The sequence below is a fragment of the Nipponia nippon genome, unplaced genomic scaffold (assembly GCF_047370975.1).
Source record: "Nipponia nippon isolate SJK-2023a ecotype South Korea unplaced genomic scaffold, ASM4737097v1 scaffold_17, whole genome shotgun sequence".
NCBI classification, from domain to species: Eukaryota; Metazoa; Chordata; class Aves; order Pelecaniformes; family Threskiornithidae; genus Nipponia; species Nipponia nippon.
Window position 1 is genome coordinate 6,174,730 of NW_028262333.1, and position 25,517 is coordinate 6,200,246.

General features: G+C 53.4%; 1 protein-coding gene across 5 annotated transcripts; it reads right to left on the minus strand.

Annotated features, from left to right (window-relative positions):
- Nucleotides 1-474: 474 nt before the first annotated feature.
- Nucleotides 475-21,976, minus strand: TCOF1 (treacle ribosome biogenesis factor 1). Of its 5 annotated transcripts, none has more exons than XM_087753864.1 (18): nt 21,819-21,976; nt 21,245-21,300; nt 18,339-18,481; nt 17,515-17,621; nt 16,890-17,235; nt 15,911-16,005; nt 15,231-15,455; nt 14,337-14,606; nt 10,109-10,283; nt 9,806-9,948; nt 7,726-7,899; nt 6,971-7,223; nt 6,573-6,658; nt 5,614-5,842; nt 3,921-4,490; nt 2,098-2,198; nt 1,505-1,541; nt 475-1,054 (listed from the first exon to the last, which is right to left on the minus strand). In XM_087753864.1, exons 1-17 carry the CDS (start codon nt 21,927-21,929, stop codon nt 1,509-1,511), a joined length of 3,117 nt encoding a protein of 1,038 aa, XP_087609990.1. In that variant the 5' UTR covers nt 21,930-21,976; the 3' UTR covers nt 475-1,054; nt 1,505-1,508. The 5 variants fall into 5 exon arrangements, with proteins under 5 accessions (XP_087609990.1, XP_087609992.1, XP_087609988.1 ...); XM_087753866.1 differs by having other exon boundaries at nt 1,505-1,538; nt 6,573-6,661; XM_087753862.1 differs by having other exon boundaries at nt 6,573-6,661.
- Between the last annotated feature and the right edge of the window lie 3,541 nt (nt 21,977-25,517).

The following is a 25,517-nucleotide window of genomic DNA, read 5'->3' on the forward strand; positions in this document are numbered from 1 at the left end:
GCACAGCACGGGAGGGAGCAGCACAAGGGGATCCGGTCCCTTTTTCCTCACCTGCTAAATGCCAGGGCTGGGAGCGAAGCGAGGAAAGCAGGCGTGAGGCGAGGCAGGAGGCCAGGTCCCCATAGGGCAATGCACAAACCTGCTCTCAGCACCTGCCCCTGCACAGCATTTTAGTAATGGAAAAAATACAAACCAATGCTAGAACACAGTTCACAGCTGAGGAGCAACAGCGTCTGCTCTTCCTCGGGGAGCTGGCACAAAGCAATTAGTTTTTGCCCAGGGGCTGAAGCCGTGCCTCTGAGCCTGGGTGGAAGGTGGGCTCTGCCCCCCGACCCGCACCGTCCTCCAGAGACAGCCGACCACCGCCCCGGGCTCAGCCCCAGCGCCCGCCCTGCCTCCCTGGCCTGGGTTTGGTCCCTGAACCAAAGGGCTTCTCACCTTCCTTCCTCCCTTGAAAGCAGCTGAAGCAAAATCTCACCGTTCTTTTCTTTTTTTAATTTTGTATTCCATAAAAAAAAACCCACAAAAAATTACACCGCCTTGGCCGAGAACAGTTGCTGGACACAGCTGTTCAGTGCAACTCCAGGGACACGATCATCACTGCCGTCAGTGTTAGAATAAAAAGTAAACCCAAGAGCTCTCTTCCATAGTAGCAAAAGGACTGACACCACAAATCACAGAAGAGGGAAGGGGGGAAAAAAAAAAAAAGTAAAAGTTTCAGTTTCTCTTAAAAATATAGCTCTGTGATGAGAAAGAGATGGCTGGGTGTCAACTAGGAGGAAAGCAGTTTATGCAAGCTGGCTCTTCTCTGGTCAAACTGCCTCCTTCAGTTCAGTTCTTGTGCAACAGGCGAGCCGTGGGGAGGGGCGATAAACACGTCTCTGGGCCCCAGTGGAGCAGGAGGAGGCAGAAAGTTACACTGCTCTAAAAGTCACAGTTAAAAGAAGTTATAAATTATTATTTAAAAAAAAGTTGGAATTCTCCTGATGAGCTTCCTTTTCCTCTCTTCTGTTTGATCTTCACCCATAAATCCTTAATCACAGGGATGCGGTACCTTTGGGGAGAGGAGTTAAAAGAGTTAGGGATGGGGAGGAGGAGAGCGGCCTTACAGCTGAGCAGAGTGATCTGGTCGACTTCCAGGTGGCTACACCACCACCATCTAATCCACATTACTTTTCCAAGCTCCCTGTGGTCAGCAGGGACAGACAGACACTGCCAGAGGCCGCTTATCTCTGCTGATGACAGAGGACAGAAACATCCAGGCTGGACATCCAGTTCTCAGCAGCTAAAGAGTTGAGGTCAAACACATCCAGAGAAGCCAGCACACTGCTGCGTGACTTTCCTCACACCGCTCCGCTCCCTGGCCCTCTAAGCTAAGGCCAGGCTGACTCAGTGAGCTTTTAGAGGGCACATCGTCTTCCCAAGACCGGCCCGGGAGTACTGAATTTGGCCAAGGTTACCGCCATTCAGAGGTACCAACTGATAGTCCCCACAGGCCATGTACCTTCTCACAATCCTTCAGGCTCAGCTGTTTTCTTCTTCTAAAAAGAAAAGGGTGAAAAATAAATCAGTATCATCTGCACCACAAACACGAAGGACCCAGCAGAGCCACAAGCCACAGAGGCTTCTTGGCAGCCATCTCTACAGGGACATATCCGTTACAAGGAACATCCTATAGTCTCCCTCTGCCCCCCTTCCCAGCCCGTGGGATGGGATGCGGTAGCCTGCCAAGCCCTCAGGAGCTCCAGTTTCTGCTGAAAACAACTAGATGAACAGAGAGCTGAAGAAGAGCACTTACTCCTTGGCAGCTTCTCTGCCACCAAAAGGGTTCCTGGGTCTGACCCTTCCAGGGAAAGGGATCTCTCCCACGGGAGCGATACAGGAACAAGCCCTTCTTCGAGCCACCCCAACCCCAACCAGCCAAAGGTCAGGGTGTCTCAAGACAGCCACAATTAACTGCAGCCTCCTCTGTATTGCCAGCAAGGCTGGGACACGGCTCTGTTCCTCTCCAGCCTGGCATGTGGCAGGGACAAGCACCGCAACCATGGCTCAGGACAGGCCGCCCCATGGTACCCCATCCCAGGGTCTTGCACATACCTTCTTCTTCTTCTTGTGAACCTCAGCAGAGCCATCTGCTATAGGCTCCCCTTCTGAAGACACCTTTTTGCTCTTCTTCTTTTCTTTTCCAGCCTTTTTTTCTGGGAGAGGGAAAGAAAAGTCAACTAAGGGAGGGATTCTGGTATTGCTTGCTTCTGAGATGGAGCACGGAGTGGTAGGGGCATCTCCAGTAAGTTTTTGATCACATCCGAACCTGAGGAAGCTTTCCAGAGCAGTAACTGGGTGAGGGCAGAGCCCTGCTACAAGGCAGCTGCGCCCAGGGCTGCTCCTCCAGTCCCTCTGAGCCAGAGCGGTTTGATCCCGCCATCCATGCACATGTGTGGGCAAAATTACATAGGATCCCCTTCTTTCCACCTCCTGCTGCCCACCCACTCTGAGGAACGGCTTCAGTGCTGGAGCAGCTGGGCATATGCCAGAAATCAGAGCAAATGGAGCCACCAACACTGGATGGACACAAGGTTTGGCTCAGCACGACCGCTCCAAGAGGCTCCAGCTCATTCCTGTGCACGCATAAGGGCTGACACGTCTGTCTCCTCCAAAATGAAGGACTGCATCTCTGCCGAACAGAAACCCCGGCAGATCTGGCCCACCCATTCCATCTCTTTTGGTTTTTTTTTTTGTTTGTTTGTTTTTTTTGTTTTTTTTTAAAAAAAGTCTACAAGATCCAGCACAGAACCAGCTGTAATTTGCAAATGCAGTCTGCACTGTAAAGAAAAAAAATTGCCTTTGCATAAGGGGAGCAAACAGAGCATTACGGAGAGGCGTGCAGACAAGAGGGGCAGGAAACACTCTTAATTGGGAGCAATGAGCAGGAGGCTGGTACCATCCTCCTCTTTCTCTGGGGGTCTGAAAGCAGCAGTAACAGCCCCGTGTCAAATCTCTCGAATGAGCTGCTCACCATGGTGCAGCAGACACTGATCAGGCAGGGTCAGGAAGGGGCACTGTCGCCCCACGGGGAACAGCAGCGGCTGACATGGCAGATGACAGCGCAGATTTCAAGGCTGATCTCTTTTAAAGAGGCTGCCAGCAAGGGGCCGCGTTCGGGAAGCTCTGACTAACACAAAGCCCTGCACGTGTGCACGCTGCGCTTCCTCTGCCGTGCCCACAGCATGTCAGGAGCCTTCTGCCTGCCCTCCCCAGCCACGCTGCACCTTAGCTCTCCGCTAGCACGTGTTGTGTCTGCCACAGAGGAGCCAGGGCAGCCGGCTGGGTTAGCAGAGCTGTTCTGCACCGCAGACACAGCGCAGGGCGCCACGCGAAGCGCGGCGGGCAGAACACAGGCCTCGTGGCTTACAATTAGAGAGAACTCTCCCGAGCCCAGCGCAGGCAGGCAGGCCACGCGAGGGGTGCAAAGAGGCCTCAGGAGGGTCAACGCAGACTCGTGTCAACCCTCTGCCAGCCCTCAGCCACAGCTGCTTCCAGCCAGGATAAAGGCCAGGAAAGGAGAAAGCCCTGGAGGGGCAGATCATGCCACAGAAGATGCACGGGGACATCACCTTGCTCTGCAAGCAGCAAGGATCAGCACGATTATTAACACAGTTCCGACTGTGCCGGGCGCAGGACAGAGGGGCGGGAGAGGCCAGCTTGCTGTCTGCAACACGACCTGGTGCCGAGACTGCAGAAAACCACTGAAATGGGGTGTTAAAAATCCGGCACTGGCTTTGGGTGGGCCAAGAGGGAAGCAGCCAAGCAGGAAGCTAACGGGAAAGCGGGTGCTACTTACAAGGCCCCGCAGCAGAGGCTGAATGTGCGTCAGCTGCAAGAACCCATTGCAAATGCAGCCCCAAGTGAGGGATGCTTACTTTTAGCCGATTTTTTCTTTTCCTTGCTGCCTGGCAACTTCTCCAGGTCACTAGCTGCTTTCTTCTTTTTCTTTTTGGGTACTTCTTCGTTAGCTTGCCCTTTCCGCTTCTTCTCCTTGGGCTGCCCAACAGCCCCATCCTCTCCCGGCAGTTTCCGCTTCTGAGATGTTTTCTGCTTCTTATTCTCTTTGTCTTTGCTCTTAGATGTTTTCCCAGCCTTGTCTGCCGTGGAGGAAGATTTCTTCTTTTCCTTCTTTTCTTTTTTCTCCTTTTTCTTCTTCTTCTTCTTCTCTTCCAACCCTTCCAGTGTTTGCACTGCAGGAACTTTGGCAGCAGTGGTGACCTCGGTTTCACTCCCTGAGCTTGTCTCCTCTGATTGTGGGATGGAGAACAGTGCATATGATGCTGGGGTCACCTGTGCCCCTTTTGCCCCAATGTCATTCTCTTTCACGGCCAGGGCTTTCTTGACTGGGGAAGGTTTGAGGCTGGCATGACCTGGCTCTGTTTTTCCTGCCACCTTCTCTTTGTTGGAGGCTCCTGTGGCTTCCTGCCCTGGAGGGGGGTTGTTTTCTGCAGAAACAATGACAAGAGAGAGAAGACAACTCAGGGAGCGTTCATTATACAGATCACAGAGTTACTGGAGGATGGAAATATGCTTGAGCTTGAAGAGGAGCATCCAGTTCTCCCTCAAAAGCAAAGCCTGCTGGCCATCCCAACTAGAGCAGAGCCAGAGAAAGATGCCTCGGCTTGAGATCAAGTATCTGGCGAGGGAAGTGGGTTACAACAGCCACAACAGCTTTATCTACATCGATGAAGAACAGGGACTAGACTAGAGGAAACTGTAGCGCAAGACAGGTGAGCATAGAGAGAGCAGTCCTTCCCCAGGACACCACCCCCAGTAAGCCAGGCACTTCCCAAGGTGGAGGGAGTATCCAGGCCACCACGTTTAGCCATTACCAACGGCCTATCCCCCAGCACCTGGGCCTTCATGAACCTATAAACAGTTCCGACCTCCTCAACAGCCCTTTGCACAACTTAACGATGTGCCCAAGAAGCCAACAGACCCATTTGAACCTCTAGAGTGGGCCAGAGCTCACAGCCGGGCCAGAGCTCACAGCCAGACCAGAGCTCATCTCAAGGTGCTGGAAGCAGCTTCCAGCTTCGAGTTTTACAATTTGCCAACAAACCAGGGCGATAGGGAAATGGGAGGACATCTTGTTTCTCCATAGGTCTTCCCACTTGTTTCCCCTCCTCTGCCCTCCAGACACGCTACAGTGCCCAGAAAAATGAAGAGGAGGCTTGAATACCAGCACTGTATAGCAAACGTTCTTCAGCCAGTGTTTAAACGTTCCCTAGGAGCCATCACTACCGCAGCACACCAATGCAGTGGGCATAGGTTTTAGGGAGAGCCCTACCTACTCCCATTAATTGCATTAATTATTGCAGTTAAAGCTGAACTTGGAAGAGGCAAAGGCACAGAGCCTCAGAAGCCAGCCAGCGCAGGAGAGGTGTTCAAGAAGAGGGCTGTGTCGTGGCCAGGGGAAGCCAGCAGACGGCAGCAGCACTCTACGCTAGCGGGCTCTGCAGCGGAGACACGCTGGGAACAGGGCCCTGTCCCAGTGTCACCCTCCCGTGCCAGCACGGCTTTGCTCCTGGGCCAAGCAGATTCCCGGCCTTGCCAAAGGAGACCCACCTGCTTTGTGGTTTGCAGCCACCTGGTCAATGTCTGTGTCGGAGTCACTGCTGTCACTGCTGGAGCTATCAGCTGGGGCTGCCTTCACAGAGGCCTTGGCGAGGGAGTCTGGAGCAGTCACGGCTGCTTTCCCTTGCCCCGCTTTGCCTACAGGCTCGGGGGGAACCGTCTTTGGTGCCTGGGGTGCTGCTGGGGTCCTGGAGAGGCCCAGATAGCCTGTGAGGAGGGACTGGAACAGCACAGAGGAGTCACAGCAGGGCAGCCTCCCACACACCAGACACAGATCTGTCTCTGCTGCTATTGCCCCCGTACTCCAAACGAAGGGTCTACCTTTGGCCACCCACAGAGTGATCCTGTGCTGCTCAGCCAGCCCTGCAGAGAGGCCAGGGCTGCCAGGAGAGGGGGCCGGCACTGACAGACACTGGCTGAGCTTACAACAGCAAGAGCTGATGGTGAGAGGGTCTCCTCTTTGTTCTCACCCAGTAAAGCAGGCTTGGGGGAGGCTCCTGGCCATTAGCATGCACCCACGCACAGCTAATGCACTGCAGATGTACTGCACGCCTTGCACGTTACTTACAAAGGGAATTTAATGGCTTGGACAGGGGTTAAGTTACAAATAAAAGTGGGGGAAAAAAATCCTGCTGCTGTTGGCACTGTGCATCAGTTCTCCTAGTTTAACCCTTGCAAGGCACCACCTCCCATGCCTTCCCCTAGGGAAGGTACCATGAGCCCTGGACCCAAGGCCTGGCTGCTTGAGGAAGCATTCCAGGTTCAAAAGCCTCTCTCTGCCCCCACCAAAAGGCCCCGCTCACAGCACCGCACTGGGCAGCCCCCACTTCTGTGCTGACAAACCCACTCAGCATCCCATTTGCTACGGCTGAGAATTCAACGCTCTCTCCATCCTACTTAGGAGCCCATTGCAAGACCCGAGAGGATCCCAGCCTGCTCAGGTACCATACCTGCGATGCTGCCTCCTCCTCCTCCTCACTGGACTCTGAGGAGGAGCTGTGGGCTGGCTGGGTCCCTCCTGGTTTCTGCAGCGAGCCTGCTGGAGGAGCAGAGTTCATCCCATTAAACCCACCACTGCTGCCCAGGGTGGAGCTCACCTACCCAGCACAGTTACTGCCACCAAAAAGCCTTCTGCCTCCAAAGAAAGGGGAGTGCTCAAGCTGCCAAGCTGGAGAGGAGGCACCCCTCTCCAACCAAGCTGGAGAGGAGGCACCCCTCTCCAACCAAGCTGGAGAGGAGGCACCCCTCTCCAACCACTACGTGAAGGTGACACACCTCCCACAGGGTAACAAAACGCTGTTCCCACCCTGGCCAGCAGCACTGACAGCATCTTCTCGGGAGAACTGACCAGGTTTGGGGAGCTGCTTGGGTGCCTCCTCCTCCTCGTCACTGTCTGAGGAACTGCTACTGTCCGAGGTCTCCTCTGCCTGGGCAGGTGGCGCGGCCTGGCTCAGCCGAGCGTCCTGCGCTGGCTGCAGGCTTGGCTTCCTCGACTTGGCAGTGGGACTTCCCAGGAGCGAAGCAGCCTGCGGGGCAGCAGTGTTGGCTGGAGAAGCTTTTCCCACAGGAACCGTTTGCTTCAGGCAAGGAGGAGTGGGGTCCTAGGGAGAGAAAGACAAAATGCATCTGGAAGGAGGAATAACTGCTCATGTCCATGAACTATAAGAAGCAGCCCAGAGCAGATGGGCTTGGACCACCTCGGCCCTTCTTCAGCTGTACTGCTCCCGTTCGTGTCAAGGTTAGCCCAAGAACCTCTCACGTAGGGTGCAGAGACCCCCATCTCCCCCCGGCCCACAGATGAAGCAGGCAGCTGTGGCCAAGCAGACAACTCCTGACTGTACCGGACACTGCAATCACAAAAGAAGGACGAAACCTGCCAGCCATCGTGGAGGCAGGAACAGCAAAGGTACCAGGCCTGCCCTCTGCTCATCTCCCTCACCTTATGGTGTGATAACAGTGGTTAAAATAGAGCAGCCCCCCTCACCCCGCCCTCCACGAACACGCTCCCTCAGCTGGGGACACAGCACCAGCCTCAGGCTCCAGCACACCCATCTGACCGCTCTCCCCAGGGAAGCTCCCCACTCCAGTCTCCTCCGTCATTACCTCTCCTGCCAGCACGTCCTGCTCCGAGGAATCGCTACTCGAGCTCTCAGACACTCTGCTAACTGGAGGGACAGCAGGCGCTTTTATCCCCTTCCCCAAAGGCAGCGTGGCATTAGCCTTGACAGCCGCTGCGCTCGAAACCTTGGTTCCTTTGACGTTCTGCTGGGACAGACTCTAAAATAGATGAGACAGAAAATCAGGACAGAGCACAACTTGGAGGGAAAAGAAGCATGCACCAATCCACCACTAACTCCTGAGCCCTTCCATTATTTTCAGCACAGTACCAAGGCTCATATTTATTTTTTTTTTCCCCTTTACAGGCCAGCTCTGTCTCCTACGAGCCTCTGAGCAGGGCCTCTGGCACAGCCAGGAGCAGAGAAGTGAGGGCCAGCACCCCAGGAGTGCCTAAAGCATTAGCTCAGTGCCCCAAAGGCACCCATCCTGAGGGCAGGCAGGCAAAATGTGATGTGCTTGCAGGCTGTGAGATCCCTACCCACTGCAGCACCAGCAAGACTGCAGTTGCAAACCCTACTTCGCAAAGCTGGCTCTTGGACTCCAGGATGTCTCCTACAGTCTAAAAATCACACATCAAGAGTTAATTGGCAACAGAGATAAAACAAAGACACCAGCCACAGGGCAAATCTGCCTTCAGGTCCACAAGCAAGCCACAGATTAGAAACCAGATTAACAAGAAGCAGTTTTGTTGCCTCACATTTGAAACCTCTCATCAAACTAAACCCAAGAGGGGTTAAAAATAGAAGAGCCAGGGGCATGGAAATCAGACACTGACATCAGGTCCAAGACACAAATGCCAGCATAGGAGGGAGCAGGAGCGACGAAGGAGTGCTCAGCCTCCTGGTTTGTGTTACAAACAAGGCTACGTGAGCAGCCCTCTCTCTCCAGATCTCTGACAAGCTGGGCCTTTGTGGGCTGACATTTCCCTCACACAACATCTGGCCTTCAGAAAGCAAGGCAACGCTCCATCATGCAGAGAGCCGCCAATCCGACGTGAGCTCTCAGCCGTCTTGCACCAAGCTCAAGTTACAGGGACTGCGTTATTTTATACAATCTTGGTACTATAAACACGCTTTAATCAAGGACAGCTCAGGCTGGCTGCTGGCCCACCAAGCAAGGGGGGGAACAGCCTTTCCACTGGCCACAGCATCAGGCCAACATGGGGAAGGGTTTCCTTGAGTGCACATAATCCCCCTCTCCCAGCAAGGGCACTGGCCAGACAGAGGTGCATACATGACGGACAAGAAGCACACTTGGCCACTAAGCCCTGGGCTCAGAGCACCAGCCAAGCCACCACCACGTAGGAACAGCAGCCATGTTCCTCAGTCAAGGCTGGTGGTTTCTTTCTTGGGCTCAAACTGCAGCAGAGGTGCAGAGACACCCGAGGCAGCTCAGGCCCCAGGGAGCTCAGCCATGGCCCTGCGGGACTGGCGTGGAGACACAAAGAGACTCAGGTGAGAGAGCTGGGATCGGCTCCTCGACACTCGGCCATGTCTCTGCAGAGATATGGGGGTCACCTCCCTTCTCCAAGGCAGGGGTCTGGCTCCTCCAGCTGAAAGGCAGCAGGACCACTGTGCTACCCTTCAGGGCGGATCCTTCCAGCCTCCCGAAGCTTGTGGAGGGGGAGTCCAGAGAGCTCCAGCTGCACCCCACACCCAGGGGTTTGGGAAGAAACAGGGGGACGGGTTGCCTTGGAGTTACACAGCTCATGGAAAGACTCTGCCTGCAAGGATTTGGCTGCTTTTCCAGTCTAACTCCCTGGAGTAGGGCAAAGGAGACAGAGTCCCAAAGGAGGTCTGGGCTCGTGCGTCTACTCATGTTTCTGCCAAAACATTCACACCCTCCACGACTCTCACACAGTGCAAGCTTGCTCCGGCTGAGACATGCACCCAGAGCCAGGGTCAGCGGGACCCAGGGATGCTGCCAAGAAAAACAGACCCAGCCAACAGGAGGGCTTCTCTCCGCACTGCTCATCAGCCACCCAACTACCACCTTGCAAGTCCTGAGACCTCCGGAGCGTGCAGGACTAACAGTGTCCATGCTCATCGGGTCAGCAGCTCCTTACCTGCGAAGGTGGGACTATTTCTTCCTCTGAATCCGATGTCTCGCTGGAATCATCGCTGCTGTCCACGGGTGGAGGGGCTGGCACTGGTGCTGGAGCCAGTGCCTTCTTCGCGTTTGTTGGCTGGGGGACAACATTGTTTTTCACTGCAGGAAAAGCATAAGAGATTGTCACCATGAGAAAGAATTGCTCTCCGTGGCTCTCCAGAGCAGGATCTATCACAACAGGCTGGGCTGTTCCATGTGCAAGGGAGAAAAGGAAGCCCATGAGGCCAGGAGGGATCCTGGCCACTACCAGGAGACTTACCAGCTTGCAGAGGCTGTGTCTGTGCTGCAGGGGACTCCTCTTCGCTGTCAGACGAGTCACTGCTCCCACTTTCTGAGGCCTGGTTCTTCAAGGTGCTTCCCACTGCTTTGTCAGGCAACCCAGCCTTAGCAGCCTGGCTCAGGTTGGGAACAGGCCCAGGCTGTTCTGTTAACCTCTTAACAAAAAAGAAACACAGGCCCAGAAATATGGTATTAGTACAGGTGTTGTTTAGGAGTTGAAGTGCAGTTTCAGCTCAAGCTGGGTTTTGTTTTACCCTAACACAGCTGCTACTAACACTCACTCCGTCCTTGGCGTGTCAAGATTGGAAAGGGCTTCAGTTACTGCCTGGACTGAGCTGCTGTAGAGACATACATTTAGCAATATGCTTCTGACAGGAAGCCCAAGCGTGTTTTACCACACGAGCATGCAGGGCCAACAAGGTCAGAACAGCAATTCCTTCTTGAGGCTGAGACACTGGCTGGACAGGAGAAGCACTGCAGCCCCGAGACCCCCATTCCAAGGAAGGCTCTCACTGAAGCACGATCTCCCCCCAGCTTGGGGAATCAGTAGGAGCTGGGAAGCCTTGTGCCAAAACACTTGCAAGATTCAGAGACAGTATCAGAGCAGATACATCCTAGAGCTGCTGGAGTGTAGACACAGGGCTGACATAAGCATTTGGGAACACAGAGGGCAGGCAGAGACAGACCGGGACCCAAGATATGATTGAGCACCTTGGAAACTGATCTGTCAACAGGTCTAAGAATCTAGAAATCTCCAGAAAACAAAAAAACCCTGCAACTCACTTGGGCTGTGCCTTTCTACAGCACCCATCAACACTCTTACATCCCAGGACAGGCCACGAGCCACTGCCCCAAGCAACTAGTGTGTCAGCACTAGGAAGCCACAGTTATCACAGCACCAGATACACAAATGCCAGGCGAGAGGATCTCTTCCCAGCCCCTCTCCTGGCTCAGGCCGAGGGCTGCAGACACCCCTCCTGCACACTGCTGAAGGCTAACGGTGGCAGAGGGAGAGCTTGCCGAGAGATCTGGTAACCTCACCACCTGCAGATATTCTCCAGGCTTGCAGTGCTCTGCGCCCACTCAGTTTACTCCACTCATCGCTCATCTCCGGGCTGCTCTGCCAAAGAGTACATCACGCTTGCCAGGGCCGGCAGACCCCATCCAACCCGCATGTGATGGCAGCCCACTTCGGCGCTCCATCTCCAGACCTCCCACGAGAAGGTGAGAGAGGCTCCTGCCCAGCTACCCAGCCCCTGCCACGCTGCTAACGCAGCGATATCCTCTCAGCCCACAGCAGAGGACCAGGAGGACTTCAGCAGCACCGGCCCAGCCGGGGGCCGCTCCTGGCCAGCAGCCGAGAGCACCAGCCAAGCAGCCTCCCGGGAGGACAGATCTTAGCGGGCTTCCTGGCACAGCCCCACCGAGGGCTGCCACTGGGGCAGTGTTTATCATCTCCAAGCCAAACACTAAACAGACAACAGCATCTGCATGTTTATCCCATTACAGAACAGCTCTGCGAACAAGCCAAGCACATTTTGACTCTGCTTAGAGAAACAGAAACCTCCACAAACGCTTGGGGAGGGGGGATTGCAAACCTAACTTGTCTGTTTTGTTTTGATACCAGTGAGTCACTATCTCCAGGAGAGAGGCCAGATTTGCAATCCTGCAGAGACAACTACTTCAGGCAGACACAAGAATTCACACGCTCTACTTGAACGCGCTAGCTCCTCTTCCTCTCATCCCAAGCGCTGCTGTGCAAGGGAAAAGTCTACCAAGATCAGACCCCACTCACTTGCTTTTAAGACCTTCATAGCAACAGGATTGGCTTCTCCCCCTACTCAGATGCACAGCACAAGGGCTGCTTCCTTTTCTAACTTAGCAAGAGATTGGGAAAGAGCTGCTGTACAGAGGCATTCTGACACAGAAAGAACATAACAGCATCCAGAGAAACCACCATAAGCTTTACACAGCCTCGGGCCTCCTCAGATCTTCCTGGGAGGAGGACAAAGTCCCTCCATCCACCACTGCCCGATGGCTGACAGCCACCACGTCCTATGGCATGGCCCCAGGTGGGATCAGGCCAGCAGCGTGGCTGAGTTACACCCAGGGAGAGAGCTCCTGACAACTTAAAGTACTGAAGTAACTCAGAGAGAAGGAAAATAATTCAAGAGGAAATAATTTTTCCTGCTCCCTCTCCAGCCCCCAAACCAGGAGCTGCCTGCGGCTCAGTACGAGTGTGATGACTCAGCTCCCGCACAACCCATCTGCCACTCCGCTGGGTCCATTTGCATCATGCAGCACTGCATGACAAGAGGGGGAAACAAGAGCCACGTGCACCGAGCACGTTGTAACAATCACACTCCATTGCTGCCTGTGCACTGCGGAAGCACCACCAGCGTATCAGGACTGGGACCGGTATCTCAGCTGTGTCACAACACAGCAAAGGTATGACTGTCACCTGCAAGGGAGTGGAGACAGGGTTCAGGGAGGGAAAGAGACCCCCTCCATCTCTTGGGAGATTTGGCCTCTCCCCACAGGGCCTGCAGAGAAAAACTTGCAGGCACAACTTCTACCACTGCAGCCTGCACAGGTTTTCCTGGGATGCTCAAGGAAGACACAGGTTCCCAACACGTGTGTGCATGTGCTTCTCATGCCCAGACCTGGTAAGCAGGAGCCGAAGCCTGTCTATAGAGGGCTTGAGTGCCGTCTTTGGCTCAAAATGTCCAGGAAAGAGGAAGCAGAGCAGAATTAGCAGTTCCAAAAGAAAAGCAGCTCACAGCATCCTTAAGGTCAATGCGGACTGTCCCCCTTCACCATCCTTCCCCCCCAAAATATGCAAACACCTTGTCAACTTCTTTGACTAAATATTCTTGAGTCTTCAGGGGTAAACATACCAATTAAGCAGTTCAATTTAGGCATGATGTTCATTTTAATTGTGCTAATCCACCCCCACAGGGAAAGATGAAGCAGCTTCCAACGCTCTGTATCTGTTTGGATCTTGCACAGAAGCCAGAGGAAGTTGCAGGATACAGTAAGTCAGTGGTTAGCATATGCCCAAGTAGCAGATGGTGAGGATGAGCTAAGAAGAGTTTGACTGGGAGGACAGGACTGTGGACACAGCTAAGCCTAATGGTTTATCTTCAGGCTTCTCGTGGTCTCTGCTGTAGGCTACTAACAAGGGAAGAAACAGCCTGTTTGGCAAAAATAGAGCTCCCTCGACGACAAGCTCTTCCTTGCTGACTGTGGCTGTTGAGGGGTAATCGCCAGTTTGCAAGAGGGAAGATGCTGAAGTGGTTAAATAGCCATCGGCAAGATGGCTACCTGCTGCTGCCAGCTTCAAATGCACACTGGGGGGAAACAAACCTACCCCAGGATGTCCTTCACCTACAACCCTGCCAGAACGGACGAGTCTCGACAGTTTTATAGTGGGACCCCATGGCACAGCTATCAGAATAGCTGCTCCTGCCACCCAGAGCTGAATCTTCACATATAATCACGCAAGAAGAGAGCAGCACAGAGCCAACTGTTAAGAGATGCGTCCCCCTCCACCCACCTTAGCAGACCAAGGCTATAAAGACAAAAACGCAGAGCCTCTCCGGCTCCTGCCTGTCAATAGTGAAAGGACGCGTTGACAAAGAGCCTCCTTGCAAGGACACGTGAGGCTCTGCCCCCGGCTTCCCTTCCTCCCTTGCAGATAATAGCTGCCATCTCAAAAACACTGCTTTCAGGGCACTTTCTGAAGGGCTCTCCAGCTCACAGTCAATGCAGAAGGTCTCCGTACAACGTGCCTAAGGATGCTCTCAGGAAGGGATTTGCTTCCCTACGAGTTCAGCCACCTAAGTCTAAGTCCAGTCTGAGTTCACGGTCCTTCTCTCAAGAGAGGTCTAAACAAACCCTCACAGGAGAGCCAAGACCAAGCTGTCTGTGACCCTGCACACAAAGCCCCCTCCAGAGGGGCAAGGCATGAATGGACTGAAACAGTTGGTATCAAATAGGTTACCCCTACCCTCCTCTGGTATGGCTGGGTGAGAAGAATTAGGCTATGCTTGTTTCCAAGCAGAAAGAAAGATCTTCCTCTCCGAGGGACTGAGATACACCATACTACATGCTACTGGTGTTTCAAGATCAATAGCAGCATTTAAGGGCTCAACAACTGTCTTGCGTCTCCCATCCCTTGGCACTGAGCTGAACGCGGTATCACCTACCTTCTGGCTGACAGGCACAGGGAGATCCTCCTCTTCACTGCCTGAGGAGTCAGAGCTCTCCACTGGCTTCATACTTTCAGCAGGCTTCGTGGGAGCAGCAGTCCTTCCCTGTGTGGTTTTGGCCTGCTTTGGCACTGCTGGTTTTGGTGCTGGCTTCCCTTGGGACAGCGGAAGTGTTTTTGCTGGAGCTGCTTTGCTGGAGAGTGGTGCTGCTGGTGTAGGTTTCACTGGGGATGGGATAGCCTGGGAGGATTTTGGAAGTGGCTTTGTCTGGACAAGACAAGAACAGTGTGAAACAAGGCAAATCCCACAGCAGCATAATTCAGTTGCTCAGACTGTAATCAAGGGAAGAGACTTCAGAGCCCCCCAGGAAAGGCAAATGCTGAAGGAAGATTAGCATCTGGCAGGACACAAGACATCCTTTCATCTAGCTGTGTGGGGATACTTTCCCAAGATGAGAAAGCAAAACCTTCTTCATCAGCCTACTGATACTACCAGTCCCCTCCAGTGAGGTACACTGCAGTACTTTGCACTCTCCACAGCAGGGAAACTAAGCTGCACTACAGTTCAACAAATTAGACGGTATTTATTGCAATTTATAGCTGAGAGGCAAATTCAACCATGACAATTTGCCTCTTCAGGTGGGAAAAGAATTGCTGGAGTTTTTTTTGTATTTAAAAGTACTGATGGATTTTTTTTTTAAGAAAGGCACAATAGCTTGATTAAAGCTCCGAGCAAAGACATTGATGTGCCTTTAAGCACCCCATGCCTCTTTCCTCCCACCCCCAACATGACTTTGCTATACACTACATGCATTTACAAAATTTTCTTTTCACTGCAGTTCCTAGCCCTAGAGAGGCGTGCAAGGAGAAACAGATTCTCGAATAGACGCACTTGGGTTACTGATGGAGGTTCCTCATCTTCGCTGTCTGATGAGTCGCTGCTCTCTGATGTGTCATCGGGCTTTGCAGCTGCAGGAACCGTTGTGGATGTGGGTTTGGCCTGGTTTGGTGCCAGGGCCGTTTGCCTCGCTGCACTCTTCTTGAGGGACACTGGAGCAGCAGGTGCACTTTTCACAGGTGCTGCATTAACTTGCACTGTTTTCACAGCTGGTTTTGCCTGGGAACAGGGGGAAAAAAGGGAACAGGAGAATCAGGTAACATCTCAGAAGAAACTGGTTGAGAGCTGTAACTGTGTGGAATCTGTTTTAAAGAAGGCTACCTTGCTCACTTTGACCAGGATAGGCTTGTTCAGACCCATGGGCTCTGCAGTATCTGAAGCAAGCCACTTTCTCCACGGACTGCCTGCCTACATCCATGGAGTGGCACACAATCACCTCCTACAGATCAAAGCATCTCCCTCAACTTCAGGCACTAGGAGGAACTGGGATGGAATGGTTGATGCTGGCAGGGGTTAGTGGGGCTCACAGCGTCTTTCTCTGGCCTTGGGTTTGGGAATCTCACACACCCAGGGAAGGGGGTGTTGTCAGATGACAACACTGCAGCATTTCCTCTCTCCTTCAAAACAAGGGAAGTGATTTCCTAGAGACAAGCATCCCAAGTTGGAGAGGTTACCTGGGCCACTGGAGTTGCAAGCTCCTCCTCAGAGGATGTCTCATCACTTGATTCCTCACTGCTGCTCTCAGCGGCCCCAGCTGCCTGCTTCGGCTCTGAAACACAAGCAAGGAGATGTCACAGCTGCTGCCTGCTCCAAGCTCCCAGAGCATGATGCTAATGCGGCTTTTGAAGTCAGGAAAACAAAACAAGCTGCAGAGAGGGCTAAGGGGATTTGCAGGGAAGAGGACCTAGCCCTGCTGAAAGCATCCATGGCCTGCTGGGAACAGCTTCTCCAGACAAACGCTGGCCCACAAACACCACTCCCCCGAGTGCAGGCAGAGATGGGAAATCCTTCCTGGGCACCCTCTGACCCTGTGGGGAGCTGCCCAGCCACACACAGCTCTCTGCAGGGGCACCCAGCCTGGCCGGACCTCCTCTGGAAAAGAGCCAAGAGAAGGACCATTTTCAGAGCTTCTATGATCTATTCCTCACCCCCCCCCCCGCAACACACACACTTCAAAGCAGTAAAAGACTTCCCTAAAGACTTCAAAACCCCAAAACAACCACTTTGCAATTGCGAATAGCAGTAAAAGACTTCCCTAAAGACTTCAAAACCCCAAAACAACCACTTTGCAATTGCGAATAAAGAGATGCTGCAGTGCCTTTCCAAAAAGCTGAAAGCATCTGCAGTATTAGTACTGCATCTCCTCCAGATAAGCTACGCTGTTATCTCCAACCCCGTAGTGCTGGGTGCTGCCAGACAGACATCTTAGCACAGAATCTGCCGCTTGAAATGGGAGCAAGCATGCTGGATTCATCCCACAGAGCTCCGGAGCTGGCTGCTTTGCAGTGTTCTCACAGCCTCCCCAAGGAACGAGCATTGCTCTGAGCTTTCCAGCAAGGGAGCTGAAAGGAACACGCTGAAGGCACGGCTCAGACCTGATTCGCAGCAGAGCTGGAGGACACGTGCAACTACCGTACCCCGCAGGCTCCTTACCCACTTTGGGGGCTGGAGCCTTCGCAGTCGGCGTCTCTTTTTCCTCCTCACTCTCTGATGAGGAGCTGCTGCTGGAACTTTCCGGTGCTTTGGTTGTTACTGGTGCTTTGCTTTGACCTACTTTGGCCACAGCTGTTGCAGCATGTGCAGGCTTCTCAGGACCGGGCAGTTTCTGCCCAGCCTTGGCCGGAGTTGCAGATGCAGCTGGTGCATTGGGCTGCTGCTTATTTGAGACCACAGTTCTGTTCGCAGCAGAGAGCGCCGCTGCTTTGCCTGCCGGGGCATTGGCTTTGTTAGGAGAATGCAGGGAGTTGGTAGCTTTGCCACTCGCCACAGCTGGTGTCACCTACAGGAAACAAAAGAAATTAGAAGCCTATAGACAGATGAGGGGCTAAACTGGAAACAATATACCTTAAACAGCAAACTGGCAGCCAGGCAAGCCACAGAGCTCTTTAGAGAAGCACTTGGGGGACAGATACCTAAGAGAAGGCTTATGCCAGCATAGGAGGGTCATTTAAATATGAATTCCACCCCAGCCCACAATTCTACACATGCCAACAAGTCTGGGACAGTCCTGGCCCCAGAGTACTATCAGCCTTCAAAGCCAAGAGAAGAATTGCCTTACCGTAATTGCACCTTTTCCAGCTGACGTCTCCTCTTCTGATGAGGAGTCATCATCTTCACTGCTTTCTACATTCACTCCTGAGTTCGTGGCCAGGGAAAGGCTGGCTGCTGCTCAGGAGAGAGCCACAGAGCAATCGTGTGAGCGTGTCTCTCGCATCGAGATGGCCTCTGGTTTGCAGGAAGGCCCCAGCAGACAGGACAGGGTCCCATCCGCAACACCACCGCCACTGTCCTTGTGGCAGGCAAGTGCTTTGCTCCTCCACCCCATCCTTCTCTCCACCACCAAGAGAAGGAACCCGCCAAGATCTGCATGTTTCCAAGGGCTGGTCTACAGCAGACGAGACTAAGCCAAAATGTATCAGACACATGGGGTTTTGTTAGACTACGCAAGCCAATGCCTCCCACGTCCGCTGCACCAGGGATCTATCCCCACCTCAGACAGAGGGCAGTGGCTTTCCAGACCAGCTAGCAAGTCCTTCCTTCATCCATGAAACAGGCCTGTCTTTGCTGGCCCAGCAGACACCTGGGACCAACTAGAAGGTGCTCCACACTGGGCAGCGTTAGGTTCCCAAGGCTTCATCCAAGCGACAACACCCATCCCTTCCCAATGAATCATAACAGGTTTTTTCTAGCTTTAGCAGACATCTGTGCTCCTCAGAAACTCCACATGAGAAGGGGGTGCTAAATTAGTTGTCCTATATTTCTAAGAGCACAAGGGAGTAGCCATCACTTTAAAAGCATTTTCTCTAGCCAAGGAAGTCGGGCTGCTCCTACACAAGCCTCCAGTCCCACTCTGTCAACTCCAAGGAGACGAAAGGCTCCTACCGTTTGCAGCTTTCGCCTTCTCTTTCTCATCCTCTTCCTTCTCTGAGCTCTCAGAGCTGCTCACAGGATCAGGAACTCTGATCTTTTCTGGGATGGCTGCCTCCTCATCACTCACCTTTCTTCTCCTGGAATTCGAGGGAGTTCTGAGGGAAGAGAATTTGCATCAGAATAGGGAAAAAAATATCTTCAACAAATTGGAATATAATTATTCATCCACTCTCAGGTCAGGCTCCAGCCTAAGGACACACAGTGTCATTCCTCTACAGCTCCTAAGGGGGTGGGAGAAATACTTCTCTAACCTGCAAGGGACATCTCCAGTCCTCCTCAGGCAACTCCTGAGAATAACACATCCCTGCAATACTCAGAGGAGATACTGAACTTTTTTTCTGTGTCCTAGGCAAACTCCTCCGCACTGTAGCAGAGAAATAAAAATGTATATGGTCAGGCCAGTGCTCACCACAGAGCAAAGGCATCCTACAGAACAAATTCCAGCTCCAGGAGGCAGCTGTAGCCAGACAGTCAGTAAGTGCAGTCCCAGGGTTAGGGCAGTGATCCCCAAACGGGTCTTGGTATTCCACAAGGCCAGGAGAAGTCAATCTAAAGGCTGCAAAAGCCATTTGAACTTGGGCTCACAGGCCAAAAGGACAGAAAAGTAAGGTTGCAGAGAGATCTAAGAAAGGAAGTGGCTCGACCTACAGAAGATGTGTTGAAAGAAGGGGAGGAAGAGGCCACAGACAAGCATTAAACACTTAAGCTGTTCAATTGGGTTAAAACATTAAGCCGGAGAAACATGTCTCCAAGCTCTGAATCCTACCTGTACCAGCACAGATGATGTGGCTAAAGTTATCTTCAATTTTCAAATTAAAACACAGGTAATACATTTGCTTTATTACAAGGATAACATTGGCTGGGCACGAGTCTGTGTGATTCACGCATGCAATACTTCTAAGCCCTAAGACACACAATTATCAGAGGCAAAACCCTTCACTTTTGTGCCAGTTTAGCTTATTTTATTTGTTCACCTGATTTAAAAATAAGACTAGTTTAACAATTTGGCCAGTAAAGGTTGTGCTTACTATTAGAATGTTTCAGTAGCATAGCTAGAACAGCAAGTTTTTTGCAAGCAGGCTAAGCCGAAGTCACATTTGCTATTACAAAGTCCCATTAACTACTCTAATAATCCTTTTAATAAAATAACAGAGCAAGCCACATGGCAGCTATGATACCGCAATGCCTTCCTGATTCAGTGGCAGCTGATAGCTCCACAGAGGCTACTGTGAGAATCTGTCGTGAGTGATGGGGCCTCAGGGATACCGCCCAGGGGAAAACAGCAGTACCCGCAGGTTCTGGCCCTACAGCAGCCCGGAGAGTTTGAGGGCTGCAGGACTCCAGCTGTGCTGGTCCAGCTTCCCCCTGCACCCAAGCAGCCTTCTGCCCCTTCCCAGCCTCCTCTGAGACTAAATGTAGCCGTGGAGGGAGGCCACTTTTAAGTAACTGCAAATCTCAACTGTTAGGTTCACTTTGTAAGAGTTTTTGAAGGAGAGCACCAAGGACGGCCTCAGTTAGACAGGCAAGAGCCACAGCGCAGGTGGAGGAAAGGCATTTTCAGGCCAAAAGCCCATGAAGCGACAAGATGTGAGAGTCACAGCTCACCCACACCAGAGCGCTCCAGCTAGGCAGGGCACCTTCCGAATAAACAACACTACTGGTCAATACATCCCTTGCTGTGACTCCAAACCAGGCATAACTGAGGGGGACCGGGAATAAAAGGCATAGTTGTGTGGTGGGACCACAACAGAAGGGTGACACTACAGAAAAAGGAATTAAATGTGATGTGAGTGCCTCATTGCGCCCCAAGCTTTAAAAGCAACAGTGTCTGGAAGGGTTTGCTGTAGCACCCAGGATAACTAGCACAGAGAAAGGTCACCGTTCATACCTGAGAGCAATAAGTTGCCAGAGGGAGGAACTGTAAGCCTGTTTCTACACTGCTACATCCTCACCTAGATCTAGTCTTTCTCCTGCTCAAGTAAGAAAATCATGGAGACACAAGAGCGAGGACCAGGGTAGTGCCAAGGCACAAGGTGTTCTAGCAGAAGACACCTTTGAAGCAAACACCTGCTTCCCAAGGCTGCTGGCACGGCCATGCTGAGGAGCATCTTCACTCCGGTGCTCCTCACCATGGGCACAGAAGCCCAGCTCCACTGATTCCCTGATAACCCGGCGCTGTGGCTGCCACCAGGCCTCTCTCTGCAGCACCGCGCTTCAGCATCAAACCAACGCGAACGGTGCACAGGGTCGGTGCAAACGTCACGGCACCCCACAGATGGGAAGCCTCCCTGCTGCAGACCTTCACATAGGGTACTTGGTGCAATAACTACGCAGGAAGGCATTGGGCTGAACATGTACGGGCTTGAAAGGACAGGCTGAAATCAAGAGACTTCCTCCGAGTCAGAAGATACATGATCTATGCCAAGGTTTAAGTTCCTGTAAGAGCTTTGGCATTTCAGCATCTGCTCAAATTCTCTGTTCTTGGGTCAACATTCCTGCAAAGCACATGGCTTTAAAAAGAAAGTGAAACAGAACTGGAGGAAAGATTTTTGCCAGCAAAGCATGACTCTGAGCCCAATACTCCAGTATTAACCCCAACCGGCAAGAACAGCATCAGCTCAAAACTAGAGTAACAACTTATCTCCGAGCTCAGGAAATCTTAAACCAAAGTAACCTTTAACATCCGAAACGAATCGATCTGAAACCAGAGTCTAAGAGGAAAATCTGCTGAGCACAGTTATCATCGGAAATACTCTGACAGCGGGAAATTCCAGCAAATAAAGATCACACGTGCCATGCAGCCTGGATGCTAACGCAGTCTGGAATCTATTTGGGAGTTATTTCCTCCTTCGACTTACTTTTCCCAGTGGGTAAAGATGTCCTCGAGAGAGGTCGAGAGGGAAGGGAGCAATTTCTGTGAAAGCAGAGGGAACACGAGTCAGGCATCGGCCCCGCTGCTGGATGCGACCACCAGGCAGAACTGGAGACCGCAGAGGCCCCTCCGGGAATCCCCAGGAAAACGGGACCGTGTACCCCCGCACACACGCTCCCGGTAAATCCCTCCCCCATCCCGCCGCACCCAGAGCCGCGTCCCCCCCTCGGCGCGGTTTCACTCGCAGCAGCGCGTGTTCGGCGAGCTGCTGCCCCCCGGTACCGGACGGCTTTATCCGGCGGGCTGCCGGCCTCACCCCTTCTCCCATGGCCGGCTCGGGGCCGGGCCAGCCCGCGGGGGCACCGGGGGAACCGGGTCAGCACGTGGGGCCGGCGTGGAGCCGCGGGCCCGCGCGGAGCCACAGGCCCACGGCGGGCACGGCACCCCCAGGGCGGGCCCGGTGAGGGAGCAAGGGGGAACGGGCCCTCCAGGCCCCCGCTCCGGGGCCGGGCCCCCCGATGCCTCCCAGCCCGCCCCGCCCGGGCCTTGTTGCCCGTTACCTGCCCGGTCTGCGCCTGGAGCTCCCGGGCCGCCCGGGCGTACCCGCCGCGGAGGAGGTGCTGGTGGATGAGGGCGAGCAGCTCCCGCCCCCCGCGGCCGTCCGCCGCCATGGCGCGGCCCGTTCGGCGCAGCCTGCGGGCGCCGCGTGCCGCGCGGCCTCGACGTCACATCCGCTTCCGCCGCGAAGCCCGCTGGGAAATGTAGTGCCGGGTTGGGGGCCACAGCATGGCGGGGCCTCGCCTGGGCCTGGGGTCCTTTCCAGGCACCCCGCGGGGGAGAGGGCGGCCAAGGGGGAGGCAGCGAGGAGGGCAGGCCGCTGGCCGACGGGGGTGGACAGGGCGGTGGTTATCTCAGCAACATCATCATCAACAGAGACCTCATCGCTTTCTGCAACTGCCTCAAAGGAGGCTGTAGCAAGGTGGGGGTCGGTCTCTTCTCCCCAGTAACAAGCGATGGGATGAGAGGCAACGGCCTCAAGCTGCGCCAGGGGAGGTTTAGGTTGGATATTAGGAAAAACTTCTTCCCCAAAAGGGCCGTCAGGCCCTGACACAGGCTGCCCGGGGAAGGGGTTGAGTCCCCATCCCTGGGGGTATTTAAAAGCCGGGGAGATGTGGTGCTGAGGGACATGGTTTAGTGGTGGGCTTGGCAGTGCTGGGTGAGTGGTTGGACTTGGTGATCTTAAGGGTCTTTTCCAACCTTAACGATTCTGTGATTCTAACATCTACTCAATTTTCTAGCTGTGAAGGCCTACAGCACTCAGGGCTGATTTAGCGTCGGGTAGACATTAAGCTGCTCTGAGGAGCTGCTCAGGCATTTGTTTGGGGCTAAAACAAGCAAACAGTGAGAGGGAAGAAAGAGCTCCTGACACGGAGCAGCTGTTGGAGAGGGGCCGTGCGGCAGAGGGGCTGCCCCGTCACCACCCCCCGCCCCGCGCTGAGACTTTCCAGGAAAAAATCTGGCTCCCTTCACTTTGGCAGAGGTTTATTTTTGGAAGGTTTAATAACGTCCGTGGTGCGCCTGTTGCTCGCTCAAAATACAGACCCTTTATTTGCATTTATAGGCAAGATTAAATATAAAACTGGCTTGGCTCCAGCTGGCTCTTGCACCAAACGTCTTTGACACCAGCATCATCCAAAGCCGTAAAGCCACTGGCCAGGTGGCAGTTTTACAGCTCCTGTAAACGAAAGGCAGACCTGGCCAGTCCTTTCTGGGACTGACCTCCCCCTGCACAAACGGTCATTGATGCTCGGCGTAAACGTGGCCGTGGCACACGCCGCGACAGGGTGGCTGGCCCGGGTTGGTGTCCCGGCGCGACTGCTGCTGCTCTGAGACGACCTGAGGTGCGAGGTCTGATCAGCCAGCGGCCTGGTTTGGAGACCAGATTCTCCTAATGGGAGAGGAAGAGTTGGGGAAAAGCATCCCAGGGCAGGGAGACGTGATGGGTGTCTCCTGCGGAGGCTGCAGACCGGGGCTGAGCGGACGGAGGCAGCCTGAGGCAGAGCCTGGGCCAGCTGACTTCATGGGCCTCTGAAAACGATGAGGTGGGGTGGAGATTCAGCTCCCGTGGTCCGCAAAGGGCACTGCCTGCTGCAGGTATATTGATGAACAGATTTGGACCTAATTTGATGTGGCCTGGGATGGTTTTATACCCCCAGGAACTGTTCTGTTTGCTTTGTTAATTAAAAAAAACCAAATCCTAACACCAAACCAACCCTCCTCCGCCCCTGTCCCTGCTCCATGCGTACAGGAGATTACAGGAGGTGCTGCCCAGGCCTCGGGCAGAAAGAAGCAGAGGGTCCCTCCTGGGCAAGGAAGCTCTCCAAACAAATGTCGCAGGGTTAATGGAGCCCTGTGTGGTGCAGGGAATTGCAATAGCACTGTTTAGATTGGTCTGAATGGAGGGTGGATGGGACATTTAGCACTGGCAGGAGAAGGGCTGGGAGGAGGGCAGGCGACCGGATTAGCAAATCATCAAGATGCCAGCAGAGAGACAAAGGGGGGTGAGTAGGTCCTGACAAGGCTCAGGACGGGGACAATGCGGGCAGAGCCATCAGCTGGCCTTATGGGCAGCACAGGGCATGGTGGCGGTGGGCTGGCTCTGGCTTGGAGGTGCACGGCCAGCTTTTCCAGAGCTCTCTGTTCTCTCCATTCTTTGCAGGGTGCCTGGGGAAACCGGGTGCCTTCGTTTCCCCCACTGTTGGGGTACCAAGAGTCCAACAAGCCCTTGCTGTGCTGCATTTTAAGGCCTCCTCTCCTCTCCCAAGACCTGGGACTCACATCCTCTAGCAGTTGGTCTGTGATTCTATGATTCTATGAAAGCATAAAGGGTTTGGCTTTTACCAATTTCAGTAGAGCTTCAAAGGGAAGAAGATAGATGAACCTATGCTCATCAACACATCCAGGAGGGACTGCTCTCAAGAAAGGCAAATAGAGTCTGTTAAAGCCCTGAGTGCTCATGGAGAAAGGGCTTGAAAAACTGGCTCCATTTTTTTCCCCCAAGTCTCTTCGCAGGTCCGCTACAGTTCAGGGTCACTTGAGTCCAAAGCTTCATACCCTCAAACCATGAATACTATTAGCAAACCGCAGCGCGGGGCCTGGGAGTAACACAACCCACTTGAATGAAGAAATCTGAAAAAAAATAATATGTATGCTGCACCACAATTACAGGTAGAGGAGGTATTTGGGGCAGTTAGTAAACATGCTAAATAATAAATAGAGCTATTCAGTCAGCAAACGGCTGCATGATTATAAATAGGAAAATCTACCCCAGCCCAAAGCCAGCTGAGACCCAACAACATACACTTATTAAGGAGTTATTTTTTTTGTGTGTGCATTTTTTGGAAGGAGGTTGAAAATATTTTGCCCACTCTTTATTTTAGGAAGGTGAAATGTCCCTGGTGGATTTCAAAAGCTAACCTCTCGGGTATGCGATCTCCGTGCCAAGACACTGAGTCACGAAGAGATTGGAGGAAGCTGTTTCAAATCCAGACAGGGGATAAAACAGCTGTAATTGAGTAGCCAGCTCAGCTCAGTCTGCTAATAACCGCACAGCCCCGTCCCTGCCCGCAGCCGCACAAGCCGAGAGCTTTGCTCCCCGCCACTTTCACATGCTCTTTGGTTATCGCTTGGGGTCAAACTTGTCCACACCTATTCCATTCTGAATGACTGCTTGTGTCCGGGCCAAGCCCGGGTTCAGGGAGTGTGCTTGCAGGCTGGAGAGTGCTCCCCTTCCTCCGTTGTGCCCGATGGGAGCTGACAGCCTCGAGGCACGTCTGCTGGACCCTTGGGCTTGCAGGGACGCTTTGCTGCTCTGCCAGCTTCCATTTAATGTGTTTGTCCACCCATAAGGTTTTGGCATATAGGGTGTTGTAGCAGCGGGGGATACCTCTTCCATCACGGTCCGACCTTTTTGTTTGGTGGATGTGGGGTTGTTTATGCCTGTTTGGGGTTGCAGAATGAAGGGTCTTTGTGATCTGTAGGGATGCCAGGGTAGTGCGTAGCACCTATAGGGTGTAGATACTGGGAGATCCCAAGCTATTTGCTCAAGGAAGTTTCTGCCTCTGGCTGCTGGTCTTTATACCACGGTGGTGGAGCAGAGACAACAGAAAAGGGTTCTGCCTGTTTCTCAGCTGGTGCAGCTCCTCGCCTGACCCATTTCACGGCTGCTGGTACCAGCTGGAGCGCGAGCTGCAGGCACA